This window comes from Citrus sinensis, chromosome 9 (genome assembly GCF_022201045.2).
Source record: "Citrus sinensis cultivar Valencia sweet orange chromosome 9, DVS_A1.0, whole genome shotgun sequence".
Classification (NCBI taxonomy): domain Eukaryota; kingdom Viridiplantae; phylum Streptophyta; class Magnoliopsida; order Sapindales; family Rutaceae; genus Citrus; species Citrus sinensis.
The window spans coordinates 22,758,019-22,777,064 of NC_068564.1; the positions used below are offsets into that span (position 1 = coordinate 22,758,019).

Below are 19,046 nucleotides of genomic sequence, written 5' to 3' on the forward strand. Positions count from 1 at the left end.
AGAGAAGAAATTTATGAGTTTAAACAGGCCCATCCTAATTTTTATCCTACTGTAGTTATAGCTTAAAAACTGTGGTAGAACACTATCAAATAAGACTATGAGTAAGCTTTTTGACACTTTTCAAAATTCCTCTAATTAACTAAAATGACTTAAATAAGCTAACATAATTAATTTACTTCTTATTTTAAATGGAAATTTAATTAAAAAAATTAGATAAATTAGTTTTTCATAAACTTCTTAAACACACCTTATTTTCATAATTTATATTTATAATCAATTTTAATTGAAGAATATATTTTTTCTGAAAATTTTAAGAGTTTTAAAGTTATGAAGATAGAAATTATACAAAAAAATTAATACAAATTTAATATTTTAGAATTTGTATGCAATTTAAAAAGAAACATATTTTTGGGTAAATTTTTATAAGAAGATGGTTAATTTTGATATATTAATTTGTATTATATCCCAAGGGTATTTTAAGAAATGGAATTAAAAAGTGATGTTACAAGTAGGGTTGGCAATGGGACGGGATGGGATATGATTTACCAATCCCAGTCCCATCCCGTATATGCAAATGGGATGAAAAAACGTCCCAATTTCGTCCCTATATTTTTTTTGGGACAAAAATATGTCTCAATCTCGTCCCAAAAGAGATGGGATCCTGCGGGATCCCATCTCAATTAGAAAAAATTTTCATTCTTAATCGGTAATGAGACGGGATGGGACGGAATTTGTCAATCCCACTCCCGTCCTGCATATGTAATTGGGATAAAAAAATATTCAAATCCCGTCCCAAAATTTTTTATGGGATAAAAATATATTCCAATCCAGTCCCAAATGGGATGGGATCCTGCAGGATCCCATCCCATCGGGAAAAATTGCCATCCCTAATTACAAGCATACTAGAGGGGGTTAAAAGTTTCACTCTAGACTATTAGACTCGATCAAATGTCAACAGCACAGCCCATTATTCAAATATATCTCATGGGCCAATATACCGTCGAGCTTGATTTGGGTCTGAGGCCCAGAGTTCAATTTTCTCAAAAGGCAATACGTACCTGTTGATTTTATTAATAGATAATTCGTTATCACTTGGTCGTTTACATTGTCGAGGATAACTTTGGAATCATTTGAAATTTGATACTTTTTTTTTGTAATTTTTTTTTTAAAATTTAGTAGGATATCATAATAAGATTTCAATTAGAGCATTCCGAAAGTCAAAAGCATTGTGAAAATTTTTGTAATTATGAAGACTAAAGACACAAGAGATCTTTATTGATTTGCTTTTTGGATATATTGTTATAAGTATTATATTTAAAATATAGTGCTAAGCTAATTTGTGTTTAATTTTTTCATAACCATACATGAATGCATATAAAAAGATACTGTTAAGATTTAATTAAATTTATATTTTTATCTAAAAATTGCTAATTATATCCTTTTAAAAGGTTAAAAAAAGTTCAGCTAAGCAATTATTCCAAATCCGTTATTACTACTATATCTATGAGAAATTATTAATATCACTTATCAAATTTACCACTCACAATAGTGTTATTAATACCATACTATCTCATAAACATAAGATCAAAATGAATAAATAACATGACAAATATGGGTTTAAAATTTGATTAAGTAAATCACAAAAAATTCTCTATATTAATTAAAAATTTCCACACAAGATTCCAAATCCGGAAAAACAAAATTATCCCGGAAGATTATCATAATTAAAACTGGTTTAAAGAATACTAACGTAGGCCCCTCAAGACCCCACAAATGCCGAATTGCATTGCAGAACGAACAAGCAAGCAACCAGAAAAGCGATGGCATTTTGTGCATGGGAGAGGTATGGATGTGAGTAATCTAATTTTTATTCCAATTGAAGCAAATAAATATGTCACCCCAAAAAGCCCAAATTCAAATCTCCATCAAGAATTATTTTTTTGGCATTAATTTCGTTGTATCATAACCCTTAGAATTAATGCAAGTTGCAAAACCTTTGTGCTTAAATACCCATTTCAGTTTTATCTCCTTTCAATGTCTCAGCTTTAGTACTTTCTTGGATCTCTTTCTCTGTTAGAGGGTTAAAACTTAAAAAGGGTTCTGTGAGTTGTCGGCGGCATCTGATTGGTCGATTTGGTTCATCTGGTGGGTTCATTTGACTTAGGGTTTCAATTTGGGGATTTTTCTTGCTTTGTTCCATCTGGGTTCTGGGTATCATCTGGCCTTGAAAAAGTTATGGTTTTGAAGACTCCTGTGAAGTCATGTTGGTGATTTGAGTTTAAAAGCTCTCAAATTTTGATTTGTTCGATGGGCTCAGCTGGGTTCTTTTTGATATGCATTCTACACTCAATTATAGCTCTAACGTGTGGAGCTTTGATGATGTTTTACACCAAGGAGATTTATGTCTTTGGCCATGGCATTGAGGTTGCAACCAAGCTTCAAGGTTCGACACCTCACGATCAGCTCTTGATCCAAATCTCCGAGTCGTTTTCGGGGCTGCTGTTGTTTGCCATTGGGTGCCTTTTGTTTATGGTTGCATTTGTTAAGGATCAAAAGTTTCAAAGCTTCTTCGCCAAGGGGTGCGTCCTGCTTCACATTTCAGTAGCCGTTTGGAGGGTCTACATTGAGATAAATCTTGATGATCTTGCCCATGATTGTCTCAGGCAGGTTGTTGGAGATATTGTACTGGCTCTTTCTTGGGTGTTCTTGCTTGTGTATTCATGGAGGGAGAAGTACGATTAGTTGAAGCGAATTGCAAACTTTGCCGGTTGAAGATTGATCGAAATTGGTCTTTTAACTCTGGGTTTCTGTTGTAGATTGTGGAAACAGTCTTAGATTAGAAGTAAATTTTGTGTTTTATTCGAGGCAATTTGCAGGCTGGAATCCGGGTGTTCTGCATCTAGAACGTGCTTGAAGTGTAAGAAAAAGTGGATCTGGATTCGGGGCATATGTGTTTTATGTTGTTGTTCTGCACATGATGTAAAGGTGCTGCTTTAGGCCTTTTTTGATTTCAAGAAACTTCCTGTAAATTTACATGCTGCTGCTGCTTTTTTTTTTTTTTTTTTTGCTGACTATCTTTTATAAATTTGCTTGCTTTTGTGTTAGTCATGTCTCTACTCTTAGCAGTTTCACATTGCACGGATGAATATGTATGTAATTGCACTCTTTTTCTCCAAAGCAGAGGGAGGGATTCGTTGTTCAGTTTTTATCATTCATGGACATTATTGTGCCAACTGGCATTTAACCCAAAGAGTGTTGGCTCGCTCTTTTTACCCCCATGACGTCTCAGCTTTCCAAAAAGGTCCCCAGCAGCATTTGTACCTTTGAACATTTGATTTGAGCTTCTAGTGTTTGTGGTTTGCCAAAAACGTTATGATCTATGAGCAGGGAAGGGATCTTGGTAAGTGACATATGATGTAACTCGCAACAAATTTAAAATTCATAACTTTTCACATGTTACCATTCTTTTCGGCTGTTGTAAATTACATATAATATATTAATATATATGACTTAGCAACTGCCATGAGGATAATACTTGAGGAGCATTACCCCATTAAAAATCTCCTATTTTATTCACAGTTTTTTTTTTTTTACCCAGAAAGCTTATCGGAAAATGCTCAAATATCCAAATAACACTATTAATCTCACGTAAAGTTTCAATTTTCTTATTATTCTTTTTTTAATAATTAAAATTGGAATTTGGGAAAACATAGAAGTAAATCCAAATTGGATTATCCAATATAGATTATAAAAATAAAAAAAAAGGTGATGCAAATGTTAATTTTCAAATATTTTAAGAGGTACCTATTGTTTTACTTTGAACTTAACTTTGTCATCTTTAATTAAAATATTAAAAAGGCATTGTTGTTCAATTGGTCTACATGGGCCAGGCCAAGAAGGCCGAAATAAAACTTTAAATACCCGACCCGGCTCGCCACTAACTTTGTTATTTTTTCTTCTCTTCCTTTGGTTTTCCAGTCTCAAACGTAAGCCTTTCTTCAGCCACAGCTGCTTCTGGAGAAATTCAACTGTGAGACTCTTTCAATTGCCTTGTTTTTACATATTTCGATTTTTTTCAGTTAAATTTTCTCTAAAAAGATTATAAATTTGTTTCTGATAATGTGAAGTAAACGCTGCCCATGTTTAAATATGGTTACTTTATATTCTATACCCGTGTTAAGGCTTATTGGTATGTGGTTTCGTGTTTGATTATTTTTTGTATTTGTGGGTTTGTGTGCGAGTATTTGTTTATTTTCGATTTGGTATTGATTATTTGGAAAATTTACTATGGCTTACCAACTGTTTGATTAAAATCTTAAAAGAGTCACTGCCCAAAAAAAATTATTTTTTAAAGTAAATTTTTAACTGTTTCTTCTGTGTATGCTGGTTTTTAAATTTATTATTAGTTGGTTTAGGCATGATGTTTTTTTGATGCGTGAGTAGTTTGATTAAGGTTAAGTTGGTGCTGTCAGGTTGCTCAGGCTGGCTGCTTCACTAACAAATTAGTTGAATTATAAGAGCAAATGGTGTCTGGAAAAGATTCAAGCCCTTGTTGGAGTCTTTTCTTAATATATAGCTTTGCATTATTAATTTTTCTTCTTGCGTCGATGAGTTATGAGCAAATGGTATCCAGGAAAAATTTGAGCCTCTTATGAGTCTTCAGTTTTGTTTGTTCAGCTGCAAATACATTTGTTAAGATGTTGCTTTGAATTCTTAAGCATTGCAACATTGAACCGTTGGAATAGGAGCACATTTTGTTGTGATTTTGACTATTGAATAGATTACTGATTCTTTAGTTTACTAGATATTTTTTATTTTTCCTTATCGAAGTTGATTTATTAGATCATTTTACTTGATGAAGTTTGCGTTCTCAGCATTGGTTATTTGTTCCCGTTCTTTTATGGATTATAATATTGGCAAATAAAAGATTTTGAGATATCAATAGCAGAAGAATTAGGTCTGTATACGACTTGGAAAAGAAGGACAGAAAAATAATGATGAAAGGATTGATATATGTGGCAGTGATGCAGCATATGTCATTACGTTTCACAAGTTCATTTTCAGTCTTTTGAACATTTAATGTTGTTTTGGTCCTTTATAATTATGTGCTTCCTAGCCGAAAAATGAATACAAACTAAAACTACAATGTACTGGATGCTAAACATCGATGCCTTACATTGCAAACCTGTAGTTATTTCTCTGAATTTTGGTTTTGCATTCATTTTGAAATTCATTTGGTTGAATACTAGACTTATGTCATCCATCAGCATCTCAAGTTTATTTCTGCTTTGAATTTGATGTCCTTTTTTTCCTTTTTGCCCTTTAGCACCATTCATTTCGGCATCTTGAATTCTTGAAAGATTTGTGACGATGGGTGGACTGCCTCTGCAAGATGCTTCCTCTACCTTGGCTTTGCCGGGATCACAGCCGAACCAAGGCTTGGAAGTCACAAAATCTGGTACGGAGTCAAAACCAAAGAAGAAGATCTGCTGTGCTTGCCCCGAGACTAAGAAGCTGAGAGATGAATGTATAGTGGAACACGGTGAAGAGGCATGTGCAAAATGGATTGAGGCTCATCGTAAGTGCCTCCGTGCCGAGGGCTTTAATGTTTGAGATTGTTGGAGATAGTTGAGTTCATGATTGCAACCCACTTGGGCATACTGACATTAAATTTCAAATTAGCAAACCACAGGTGATTTAAACTTAAAGAGGAATAAAGCAAGGAAGAACATATTTCCTTGGCTTTTGATTGCTATACTTGTACTTTTTGATGTGATTTTGTTATCAGAATTTTTTAAAGTGATAATGGCTAAAATTGGTTTACATATTCCTTGTTCTTTATGTTTCATCCAAATTGATGAGAAATGAGATGGTCACCGTAAACATTAGACGTGTTTATCAAGTTGAGTTGAGGTTGGAAATAAAGGTCAAAGCATTACTGATTTTTTTTTAATTATTATTTTTTAAATCTAGTTGTGAAAAATTAATCTATTTTATTGGTAAAGTAAAACAAGCTTATCAAGAGATAATGCACTGCATGTTTTTCTTGAAGCAACCCAAGAAAGAATTTGTTAAATCAAATTGATCAAACAGATAGTTACAGCCAAGTTGAGCTAGGGTGCCCTTGTCCAGAAGATATAATCAGCTACGAGCCCTTTCCAGAAAAATGAAATATAGTAGTATATTGAAACTTCTCCTTCTCATGGATAATCAAAGTTTTATTTTTGCTGGGTTACGGTCTTGATTTGTGTAACTGCATAATCTCGAATAATTAGTAGCAGAGGGAAAAAGGAAAAAAAAAAAAAACTGGTTTATACATATCTTTCCCCTTTTCTTATTACTGAATTTTGCTCTTGCTGCTCATGTCGAAACAACTCCTTGTAGTATTCTTGTGAATTACATCGGTGAGCTACAAATTTGGTACTATATATGTTGATGTTCAAGGGTATGAATCCTTATGTGCATACTACAGCATGTTAATAAAATTCTCCTCCCACCTTCGAGACTGGAAGAAAAATAGGGGATGAGAAAGATAGGGAGAGTTGGCTGTAGACTAACAATAATACATTAAAATTAAACCACACAAGGCCACGGTCATGGCCATGGCCATATATTACATGATTATGAAGAAGGAAACACAAAACATTACGAGTGATGGGTGACACAACACGCACATCACTCCACACACTAGTAGTAGACCATCATAAAAACGAAGTAGAGAATTTTTCTTTTTTTTTTTAATCACCCTTACATTATTCTTAACCCCCACAATATTTAGGCACACTTGCAGCTTCTTATTTTTTGCTGCATGTGTTTGCTTATTAGTGACTACCACAAGTGCAGTTCACACAAGCGCAGGTGGGGCCGCACTTGCAGTTACCTTCAGCCTCAGCAGCCTGAACGTCCATGACAACAACGGTGCTGACAAAGCTGCATACCAACAGAGAGGGAAAAAAAAAAATTACCATCAACCAAGGCCAAAAATAGAACCCCCAAAGAAATCACAGGGTATATCTATTGACTTCAATCTTAAGTTATATAGCTTAGCCCTCAAGTTATGTCGAGTTTGATTTGTTTAGTTTCTTGTTGTGCCTTTGAGAGTTCTTAAAGTAAGTACCTCAAGTCAGTCTCGACGAAGTCAGCAGCATAGCTGCTTCCCTTCTTCCTGCAAGTGCATAAAATATATAGTTCATGAGCTTAGCAGTAAAAGGTTGCCCCAGGCTCCGAAAAATTTGAGCTCCACAACCATGCAAGGATATGAACACAACCACAGTATCACTTGATTGATGAATGAATTCCGTTATACTTACACACACTGGCTCCTGTCAGCGCAGTCGCAGTTGCCGCAGGTGTCCGACATGTTGATTGAGCTTAGAACTTAGAACTTAAAACTGGAAATAGAGGGCTCTTTATTGTACGAAACTTGCTTTGCTTTGCTGTGATGATATGTTCAAGACCTGCAGCGAGCTGCTATTTAAAGGGGGATGGAGAGGCAATCCCAGTGCGGTGGTGATTGGGTCATTTCATCAAAATGAATGTGGGACCAACCAGCATGTGGGGGTTCCGGGGCCCACCTAGGCATGAGAGGAGCACACGCCTCTCGAGGGAATCTTTAATTTTGATAATGGAGGGGATTGGTGCGGTGGAGGCTTTCTTTGGCTTGCTATCGTCCTCTCACGTCAACTTCCCCCTTCTCTACTTTCTCTTCGACAGAGACTCGATGCCTTGATATGATATCTATCTATTTTCGTTTAGCATCATTTTAAATCCGGCTGAGTAAAAGTGCAAAATAGTTTAGACTTGTAAGCATGATGCTAACGTTATGTAAACATGGTATATAATTGTGTATAGATCAAATTCGTAACTTAACATCCACGCTTGATAATAATTATATAGGGTAAAATCTTATTTAGTCTCTATATTTTAAAATTAGTATCCACTTAGTCATTATATTTTTTAAAATACCTCGAAATATCTTTGTGTTAAAATATTGATACCCATACCGTAACTTTTTATTTATTTGATCTTACTTTTACAATATTACCCTTTTATAATAATTTTTTTGTTTAGATATTAATAAAAAGAAAATAATTAAATTACCAATTTAACCGTTAAAAAATATATTAATTTTTAATTGTAAAAATACAAACTACCAAGTGTGCAAATGGTGCTTGCAAAAAAATTAATATAATTTTTTTTAATTTTCTAGGGTTAAATTGGTAATTTAATTATTTTCTTTTTATTAATGTCCAAAAAATCATTATAAAAGGGTAATATTGTAAAAGTAAGTCAAAAGAAATAAAAAGTAACGATAGGGGGTATCAATACTTTAACAACAATGATATTTCGAGACATTTTTAAAAATATAGGATCTAAATGGACATTAATCTTAAAATACATGGACTAAATGAGCTTTTATCCTAATTATATATAGGCTATAAGGATTTTGTTTTTTTACTCATTTATTTGATAATAATATATTTACAGGATGTTGTATTTTAAAAAGTTTAATTAAGAGATAATAATTTTTAAATGTAGATAGTAGAGAGTTAAATTCTTATTGTTTCATCAATGTATGATCATCCACATCCTCTTTGATTAGAATATGTAGTCTTCTATTTAAAATGAGATAAGGGCATTATATATACGTTAACCTCGATGGACATTATCATACAATATTTTATGATACCAATATCTTCATTCAAATAAATAAATTTACTGACAATCAGGTTCTCGGTCTCCATTTTAAACGATAGGAATTTAGTTGTCAATTTTTACATTTTATTTTTGCTTTATGCTTTTTAAATTAGGTCAGAACCAGATGTAGATAATATATATTCCATGCCATATTGAATCAAACAGGTGTAGTAGGTCTGGTCCATTCCTTTTCATGTACAGAGAAAAAGAAAAGGAAATAAAACTGATTTAATTTTTCTATGGATTCCCACATTGATTATCAAATTTAAGTTCCCCCCCCCCCCCCCCCCTCTCTTCTTTTACCATGATCCTGAACTTAGCTCTGCGTACATGCAACAAATTGAAACACATTTTGTATTTGCAATTTTCGCACTATAATTTTACTACTATAAACTATTTTATTATTTCTCTATCTATTATTAATCCTAAGAAATCTGTTTTTTTTTTTTTTTTTTTTGCTTTACAAACTCTATTTTCTTTTTAGAAATGACTATTTAATGCATTCCTGCATTATTTTTGACAAATTAATGAACAAGGCAATTGCAGAAACTTTGCATTTCATATAGTATTTACAAGTAGACAACCGAGCAGATATGGACATCTAGTATGAAAATTAAGCACCAAATTGTAGTAAATTTTTTATGGGAGTAAGTGTAAAACTACAACATCAAAAGTGTATAAAACTAAGATATTGGGCATCTAATTTTAAGATATTGGGTATCGAATATGGCTGAATGATGATTTGAGGTATTGATGGGATAGCTAGCAAGATTTTTTTTAAAAATAAATATATATATAAGATTACTTATTAATTAATAAATCGATATATTTTTTTAAATTTATGGGTAAATGTATATTTATTAATTAAAAAAATTCGAAGTTCAAAAGTCATCATGTATGTAACACATAATATGAACATGTATGTAGAAGCCCAAAGTTAATGTAAATATATTGTACGTAAACATAAAATTAATGTATGTATTTTTTAAGAGAAATTATCATTGCACCACTTTTATTTTACCTTATGTTCATCCAACCACTATAAAATTTTAATATGTACTTTGCACCATATTTCTTTTCACATTTGTATCAACTATCCACTTATGCATTAACACTATTAAATAATTTTACCCTCAAATAAATTAAAATACTATTTTATCTTATAAAAACTTTTAAAATTAAAAAGTATAATAATAAAAATATCCCTAAATTTAATAAAAATAAATCACAAATAGAGGTGCTCAACTGATTTTTACTAAATTTAGATTTTACAAAATTTTAATAATTATTTTTATTAAAAATTATAATTTTGTAAAATTTTATTAAAATAACTGAATTTATTTCTTAAAAGAATAAATCTTAAAATTTTAATAATTTAGGGGATTTTTATTAAATCCCAAAATTTTGTAATTATTTTTATAATTATAATTTATATTAAAATAATTTTTTTAAAAAATAAAAATTCTAATTTTGGGATTTATTTTTATTAAATTTAGGGATATTTTTATCATTATATTTTTTTATTTTTTAAAGTTTTTATAAAATAAAATAGTCTTTTAATTTATTTGGAGGTAAAATTGTCATTTTATTAAAATTATTTAATAGTGTTAATGCAAAAGTGGCTAGTTGGTACAAATGTAAAAAAAAAAAGGTGGTGCAAAAGTACATGTTAAAATTTTGTAGTGGTTGGATGAACATAAGGTAAAATAAAAGTGGTGCAATGATAATTTCTCATTTTTTAAATTTAATACCGTAAAGTGGTTCGGTTTCTTAAAATACCTAAAACATAAATTCTATAAATACATTCATCCATCATCAATTTTATTTTTAGTTTCAAATCATTACATTCAAATGATGAAAAAGAATTGAAGTGAGAAAATTCGATTTGTAATTAAGAAGAAAAAAATCTTAATATTATAAATTTTATATGTTATTCGTTTTCAATATTTTTTTATCTGATTATTTATTAATTTACATTTTCATTGAGCCCTAAAGAATTTGAAAAACAAAATTATTATTTATGCATTTAACTTGATTATTAATTTAGTATATTGACTCTAATCAGGACAAAAAATTAATATTATTTAATCAAGATTGTTAATTTATCGAACATTCACTTATTGGGGAGAAAAAAAAAAACCAATCAATAAAATTAGTTGATGGAAAACAAAAATTGCTTAGTGGTTTTCCACGCAATTGCTTCTCGAAGCAGCCAAGGTTGCTTTCAAAATTATTGTCAGAGAAAATATAGCCTTACTTACATGCGCGTTTCCAATCTATTTATCCAAAAGGAAGAGATGGAAAATCATAATTTCTCCTCCCTTCTTTCCACTTTCCTTTCCCATCCATGTGCAGATCAATCTTTTGTTTTGTTTGGTTGCTTAGAAAAATCAGAGTTAATAAAGTTAGTCCATTTCTCGAGTTTAGTTTCAATTCACTCGTATATATATGATTATGTGGTCCTTAATCATAATTAAATTAGATTATGGGTATCTTAATAATATAAAAATTAATTAAAAAAGTGGGTCTAGAGTAGTAGTTTATTTGTGGTTTCAAATATATACCCATTCTTCCATCTTTTATATTAATATCGACAAAAGCTTTTTATTATTATTATTATTATTATTATTATTATTACTATTATGGCTAGCATATTTTGTATGAACCGTATTGTAAACTTATTTAAATGGAAAAGATTTAGTATTTTGATTTTCTTCTAAAATGGTATGTAGTTCCCTAATTAAAATGCAATCCACAAGCATGTAGTTTTTCTTGATTTTATTCTGAAACCATGTGAACAAACGGCCCAAATTCAGACTCAACCAATCGTCTCTATTTTGCCACCAAATTATTGGTTGAGTCATTCGCGACGAATTATCATTTTCTAAGGTACAAGGCTTATGACTTACCATATCTTCTTGAAAAAAAAACATCACTATTTTGTGTCCCTGAAACACACTTTACATGCATGAAATCAATACATACGAAATTTTTATTTTTTAAAACTTATATTTTTTCTATTTCCTGTCGGCCCTCCCTTCGCAATTAGGGTTTTATCTTACTTTTGCACTTGCTTATTTCTTTCGTTATGGAGATAACTTATTTAATTATATCAATATATAATGCTAAAATATTGGAAGAAATTAAGCTTATAAATAATTTAAATTAACCTTATTAGTTCTCAAAATATCTAATTTATTTATTATTGAATAGTATCTAATTTATTTATTATTGAATAGCCTCAAAATATTGATAAATCAAAGTGTTTGTAAATTAGCCAATGCCTAGCTAATTAACTAGTTAATTATATAATCAATGTATATAATCTTAGCAACCTAACGGCTAAATGACTTGTTGTAATTTTGAAATCCTAAAAATTAACTCGCCGAATGAAATAGTTCTTGTATTTAGGAGGGTTGTTCCGTATCACCTTTTTATGTGTTTTTATTTTATTTTGAAACATCATAACTAACCTAGCATTCTCAACTTTGTGTGAATTTAAGACAAAATTACAGTACAATTATTACATGGTATGTATGTATGCATGTATGTATGGATTACAATTTCATTTTCCCATTCATCTTCGACAAATCAAACCTATAACTTGGGTGGTGGCGTGTTGGAAGGTGTCACACGCTAAAGTGAGGTAGCATACATACACATAAAGATGGTCAAAGCCAATCTCAGCAAATAACCCAAAAAAAAAAATGGCTTCAATTTTCATCGGACATGGATGTTCAAGATTCAATTTTTATCGAATCAATTTCAAAAACTTCCAACTACGGTTGTAATTTCAGAGAATTCCAGGTCTAAAACTAACAACTATGGCCATACAAAAAGTTTGAAGCAAGTAGTGTGAAGGCAACAGGAGCATTTAGGGCGGGCCATAGCCAATTGTGGCCGTGTGAACTTTGAAGCCAGGTCGCCATTGCCAAACATGGCCCAAGAAATGTGGCTGCACGAGTGAGGGTGCTTATAGGTTAGGGTTTAGGATTTTGGGAATTGGATTTGTTGGGTGTTTATAAATTAGTTGAAACAATCTGGATTTATGAGCCAATTTTTTTTATTTTTAGAATTTCAATATTCAACAAGATTGCAGTGCTAATAAGAAATCAACATATCCTACTCTTTCATGATTAGACCTAATAAGGTGACAGCAAAGAAAGACAAAATAGAGGGTACCGTGGTAGTTGGGTCCGATATCATATATAAGTATGCATGTATAAGAAACTTTTACTAAAATAAATTTAAGAAAAAGGTAGTCTAAGAGCTTCCTTGTTAGGCGTTTGAAGTTTAAAATTTTATTAATTTTTAACTTTTTAAATTTTTTTTTTTACAACTTAAGTATGATTTTCGGTCATATATATTTAAATAAAAAAGTGAATTTTTGTAACTTTTATCTGAATGAGAAAATGACTAAATTTAAAGTAAATATTATATCCCAAAAAAAATCTCTTTTAAAATATTTATTTGCCAAACTACAAAACCTGATTCGTTTTTTCTGATTGGATTTAGAAGGGTACAAATTTTTTATTTATAAAAACAAATAAAATACCACTTATAATCAGATATTAAAAAAGAAAAAATAAATTTATCATTTAGAGATTTGTATTTAGATTCATTCAGGTTTTGAAAAAATTCAGACTAATTCAAATTTTAGGTAAGAAAACAAATGCTAACTAAGTATGTCTAATATACTTTGACAAAATTCAATATCAAACAAAAGAACAATTCAATTTTAATGATTTTTATTTAAATATTAATAAATTAGATGGTGAATTTATATAAACTTTTTATTCCATCCATTAATTAACAAAAGAAAGAGAAAAAAATACCACATATCACTATCATATTTAACTTTTCAGAAATAATTAAAGCCTATAATTTTATTGACATTTTAACTTCTACAAGTCACCAACTCAAGCACCGAGCCCTATTAAAAAAATTATTCACAAAGCTCGTACTCATTTATATTATGTGTTGAGCTTCGGTTGCATTCTGTAATATTATATTTAAAAAAATCTTTTTACTTTAACAAATAACAATTGTGTTCACCTTTGGTCGTCCGCGCCGTTTTCTTTCTTTTCATTTTTTGTTGTGTTCATACTCGGTGAGTGGCTAAGTGCTAAGTAGTTTTTGTAATTGATAATCGGTGAGTGGCCAGGTGCTAAGTAGTTTTTGTAATCGTAAATAATTTATTAAATTATTTAATCTTAATGTGCCTAACTTAATAATAATAAGTGATGTGCAAGTTTTATAAAATAATTGAATTAGATTTGATTATTGATCGAATTTAATTGGAGTTTAATTTAGGAAAATTATCACGGGTAATTTTTAAAAACCTCCCCTGAGGTTTGGGTTTGTTGCAAGTAGATGGCGAGAATTGATTTATTTGTAAAAAACCCCCTACCGTCAGTTAAGTTTAACATTGACCGTTAGTTGACCGTGCAAAGACAATATCACCCTTAACAATAGTTTATAAACGAAAATAACTAAAAAAAAAACCAAAATTATTAATTATTTTACCATTTTTAAATTATTGATATTTTCTTAAAGTTCCTATAAAAAAGTTAAAATTAAAAAATTAAAAAATCCTCTTTAAATTATTGATATTTCCTTAAAATTCCTACAAGAAAGATAAAATTAAAAATTTAAAAATGAAATAGTCATAATCTTTACCTATGATATTGTAAATTTTTAGAATTTACAAGGATAAAATTGTCAAGGATAAAATTGTCAAAAAATAGGGTTTGTGCTTTTTGCACCAATAATTTTGGTTTTTTTATAGTTATTTTTGTTTACAAACTATTGTTAAGGGTAATATTGTTTTTGCATAGTCAACTAACGGTCAATGTTAAACTTAACTGACGGTAGGGGGTTTTTTACAAATAAATCAATTCTCGCCATCTACTTGCAACAAGCCCAAACCTCAGGGGAGGTTTTTAAAAATTACCCAATTATCACTCATATACTCTTAAGATACACTTTTATCAAACGTACTATGACACTTTTAATATATATCAGTTGCTCACCCTAAGTCGACAAAACGTGTCTGTCATCCACTAAACTGTTAGCTGTTATTTGAAAGTTAACGGAATTGTAGCAAATTGAGGATTTTGCCCTTAGAACTCAAATTAAGGTAAAGAGAAATTATCACTTGTTTACCTTTGACTTGTCATATTATCATTTGCATGCTCTTAAATTATCCATTGTATCCCTTATTTTCATATGAAAAGATCAGATTACTCCTCTGACGTCATTACATTTAAATGACAACTAACGATTTAATGGATGACAAATATATTTTGTCAACTTAGGACGGATGATTGACACACCGTAAAAGTGTTGTAATATGTTTGATAACCGAGCAAATTAAAAGTATATAAGTGATAATTTTCCTTTAATTTAAAATTAAATTTGATTAAAAACGCGACATTCTTAACCCAAATCAACAGAGCAAAGACACAAGTTGTCCTGACACTTGTTTCCTGACATATGTGGGCGATTTATGCTCTATTGTATATTTGAAAAGAAATAATATTAGGAATACAAACTCATGCGTGTCTTTTTTTTTTTACAAATTCATGTATCAATATACCATTAGTTGGATGATTTTCATTGAAAAAATTGAGCAAAACCATAAGATAAACCCAAATAACAACAAGAGCTATAACTTCAAAGCAAAAAACATGGCTACAGCAGCAAACCAGTGACAACGGTGAATCCGTCAATACAACAATGTCAAGGCATGAAGAAGCACTATCTTAATGACTAATTTTGCTTCTTTAGAAACAATTTTCAATACAAGAAAGACAAAGAACAATGTGAATTGACCTTTAGGATATAATAACTCTGTTGCGATTTGTGAGGTTTGACTCTTAAGTGTAACCGTCTATAACAATAAAAGAAAAAGATAAAAATGATGAAGAAGTTGAAGAGGAAAATCGAGAGCACTATCTGTGTTTATGAGACCTATTTAATTTGGATTAGCTACCCTAATTATAACCAAGCAAATCAAGCCACAAAAGAATTTGATTTTTTTCAATCCTAGTTCGAATCTTAAACTAAGTCGATAATCCCAAAAAAATGTAGAATTGGCCAAGCATACACACATACGTGACTCCCACAATGGGTGCTTTGCATGTGAGTTATCAATTAAGGATGTGTTTATTTCTCAAATTAGAGAATTGGAATGGAGGAATGGAAATAATTTCATTGTTTACTTGCTTATTTTACATGTGGAAATGAGAATGGAATCAATGAAGCCCATCAAATTTGAGATAAGGAATGAGAATCTCATTCTCATTGGGAAGGTAGGAGTGGAATTTCCATTTGATGAACTCACTCTTTTGCCTTCTCCTAATTTATAAAATTTCAATATTGTCCTTAGTACAAAATTAAATAATAATAATAATAATTACTATATAATTTGTAATTATAATTAATTATACTAATAATAATAGTATTAATAATAACTATTATTATTATTGTTGGTGATAAAATTCGGGTGATGCAATTAGAGTTTAGCACATGTAGTCATGTACAATAGCTCCCATGTTTAATATGCCCTTATAAAATGTGAATAGAAAACTAAAAGGGTAAGGGTAAAATGGAAAGATCAAAAGAAAAATGAATGGTCTATGAGCCATCCTATTAGCCTACAAAATACAAAAAATGTCTCTCAAAATATATTAAGGTTGTCACATGTTGATATAGGACCACTATGACAATGACAGACCCTCCACAAAAATTGCTACATAAAACAGATTCATCTCAAACAGCACCAATATTCACACAAAGCTCAGCACAAAGCTTTGCATAAAACGGATTCGTTTTGTGCAAAGTATAAAAGCCATTCACACTTGCAAGCAACAACACCACACACGCATGGAACAAATTCCTCAGCAATGCAGCAACGTTTTTCCTGTCTCCTTCTTTTCTCCCCCACCACACAGTAGTGCAGCAACCATACTTATGCTCATGTTGTTACGAATGATACAAAGCCTCCCATTTAGAGAAACAATTGCTGCTGTCCTTGGCAATCATAAGCAATTTTGAAGACCCCAACCAAGCTAAACTGAGGTGGTCCCTCATGATAAGAACAAAATTCAGGCAACCATAAGCAAAGAAATCAACATTAATCACTAAATTAATATATGCTCTATAAAATAATTTGAAGATCATGATACCCTTAACAAGAACAATAACCATTCAAAATCTATGAGGCCTCAAAAACATAATAATTAATTTTTAATCAATTAAGTAGCATGCATCTTTAATTACAAATTAAAGTAATGAATTTAACACTGACTTTAACAAGCTGTGTTAAGCCGATTGTGTTAGGGGAGAGAGAGCGACGCAGTTGAGATCGAGAGAATGAGACAACAGAGTTGAGAGAGTGAGGGAAATCAGAGCCGAGAAAGTGAGGGAGAACAAAGCCAACTGAATCAGCGAGATGCTTAAGGCAAGGGACAAGAGAGCTGTCACTGTTACTGCATCGTGAGGGAGAACGGAGCTGAGATCGAGCTTGTGTGTACACGGGAGAGAGAGGGGAAAACCTTGCTGTGTGGTGGGGGAGAAAAGAGGGAGATGGGAGAGAGAGACGGGAGAAACGTTGCTGCACTGCTGGGGGATTTGTTGTGTGCGTGTGTGGTGGTGTTGGTTGCACGTGTGAATGACTTTTATACTTTACACAAAAAGGTATAGCTTTGTGCTGAGCTTTGTAAGAACATCATTTTCCCATCTCAAAATATCTCCTTAAGAGTTATATGCACCAAAAGTAAGAAAAGAAACCAATTCAACTAATGTATGAGCCACTAACAGTGGAGTTAGCAGCTCCAATAGTCTAATTGGATTATTTGAAATAAGCCAATACAAGATTAAGACATTCTATCACTGTGGACAATATCATAGCTAACACATGTCTGGTCCTAAAGAGGTTAAAAGATTCAAGTTGAGTAGTGAAGTTACCCAAAAGCCCCTAATTGAGGAGGAGAATGACTTATTACAGCCTGCCATATGTCCAAAATGATATTAAGATGCAATTTTAGTATAATCGGTTGAGCTTCTTCTCCACAACTCTTAACCTTTCACTTGTTTTAGGGTTTCTCTGAGACTCATCGTCCTCTCCAACACTTATTTAACTTTCGGAGTGCCGTCATAGGCCACTGTTATTGTCGCCTTTAACGACTATTTTATGTTAATTTTAGAACCATCTAACCTTTATTCTTCCTCAATATTTGTTCTAAGGTGAATCAACACCTATTATTCACAAAAAAAATCACCCCTCAAAATCAAGCTCTCATAATTTTTTTGAGCTGAACCAAAATTAGGCCACAACAATTACTATTAATAATAGTAGTAGTCGTCGTCTCAATGTTATATTTAAGGACATTTTTGTAACTCGTAATAATCTATTTCGATTATAAGATAAAATAAATATATTAATGGAATACAGCTTATTATAATTTTGATTCTTACAGTTCAAGTTAACAACTTATTTTGATTCTCATTTCTCATTCTAATTCCAGCATGTTTCAATTATTTTCTAAGAAGTGAAAGCACCATAAAAGGTTCTTGGAACACTATTCTCTTTTTTGGGCTTAATCTGTTGGGCATGAAGATCCTCTTATATGGCTTGTTATCACTTTATAATTACATTGCATTTTATTTTTTTAATCCAACTATTGACACATGAACTTGTATAAAAGTTTGAATCAAGCCTTTGAAAAAAATATAAACCTCATCTATTGAGATTGACCGCTCATTATTGTCAAACAACAATTAGAGGGAATGAACATTAAGATAATTCGATAACCTATCAAATTGCAAAATGCAAATCGACATCTCATATGAATGTGAATGTGAAAGAAAGTAGGGTTGGGCAACGGTTCACTTAGTTCGATTCCCAATCATACTAAACTGCCTATTTTTATTGAAATAATATTACAAATTAAATTGATTTGATTTAGTTCGATTTTTGGATTTTAAAACGTAATTTTTTGTATTTTTTAATTTTTAGCTTTTTCTCATATAAATTATGTCATTTTTTTCAAATTATAAAAATTGAGCCTAACTAAATCTTCTGTTCGATTCGATTTTTAGGACATTGATTTTTTTACCCATGTTGTAGGCAAAGTTTTTGATTCGACAAATAGTTGATGCTCTCACTTTTGAAATTATTAGATCATGTTTTTGAGGTTAGCAAGTCAGATTGGGCATTTGGTTCTAATGATTCCATAGATATAGAAAGAGTGTATCTCGACTTTAGATTGACTTCATATCAAATTTGTAATATACATTTGAAGATGCTTATATATATATATATATATATATATATATATATAAAA

General features: G+C 31.0%; 2 protein-coding genes and 1 long non-coding RNA gene across 4 annotated transcripts; 2 read left to right on the forward strand and 1 right to left on the reverse strand.

Moving 5' to 3' along the window:
* The first annotated feature begins 1,424 nt into the window (after positions 1-1,424).
* Positions 1,425-3,104, forward strand: LOC102625648 (hypothetical protein). The gene has a single exon (XM_006464686.4). The coding sequence runs from the start codon at positions 2,308-2,310 to the stop codon at positions 2,740-2,742; it is 435 nt and encodes a 144-aa protein (XP_006464749.1). The 5' UTR covers positions 1,425-2,307; the 3' UTR covers positions 2,743-3,104.
* A 768-nt stretch (positions 3,105-3,872) lies between these two features.
* LOC102625376 (cytochrome c oxidase copper chaperone 2) lies at positions 3,873-5,827 on the forward strand. Of its 2 annotated transcripts, none has more exons than XM_006464685.4 (2): positions 3,873-4,030; positions 5,327-5,827. In XM_006464685.4, the coding sequence occupies exon 2, from the start codon at positions 5,371-5,373 to the stop codon at positions 5,611-5,613; it is 243 nt and encodes an 80-aa protein (XP_006464748.1). In that variant the 5' UTR covers positions 3,873-4,030; positions 5,327-5,370; the 3' UTR covers positions 5,614-5,827. The 2 variants fall into 2 exon arrangements, with proteins under 2 accessions (XP_006464748.1, XP_024957467.1); XM_025101699.2 differs by lacking the exon at positions 3,873-4,030 and adding an exon at positions 4,058-4,189.
* A 10,503-nt stretch (positions 5,828-16,330) lies between these two features.
* Positions 16,331-17,409, reverse strand: LOC102625089 (uncharacterized). Its single transcript, XR_369179.4, has 2 exons — positions 17,009-17,409; positions 16,331-16,774 (listed from the first exon to the last, which is right to left on the reverse strand). It is a non-coding gene; the product is annotated as an uncharacterized LOC102625089 (long non-coding RNA).
* Between the last annotated feature and the right edge of the window lie 1,637 nt (positions 17,410-19,046).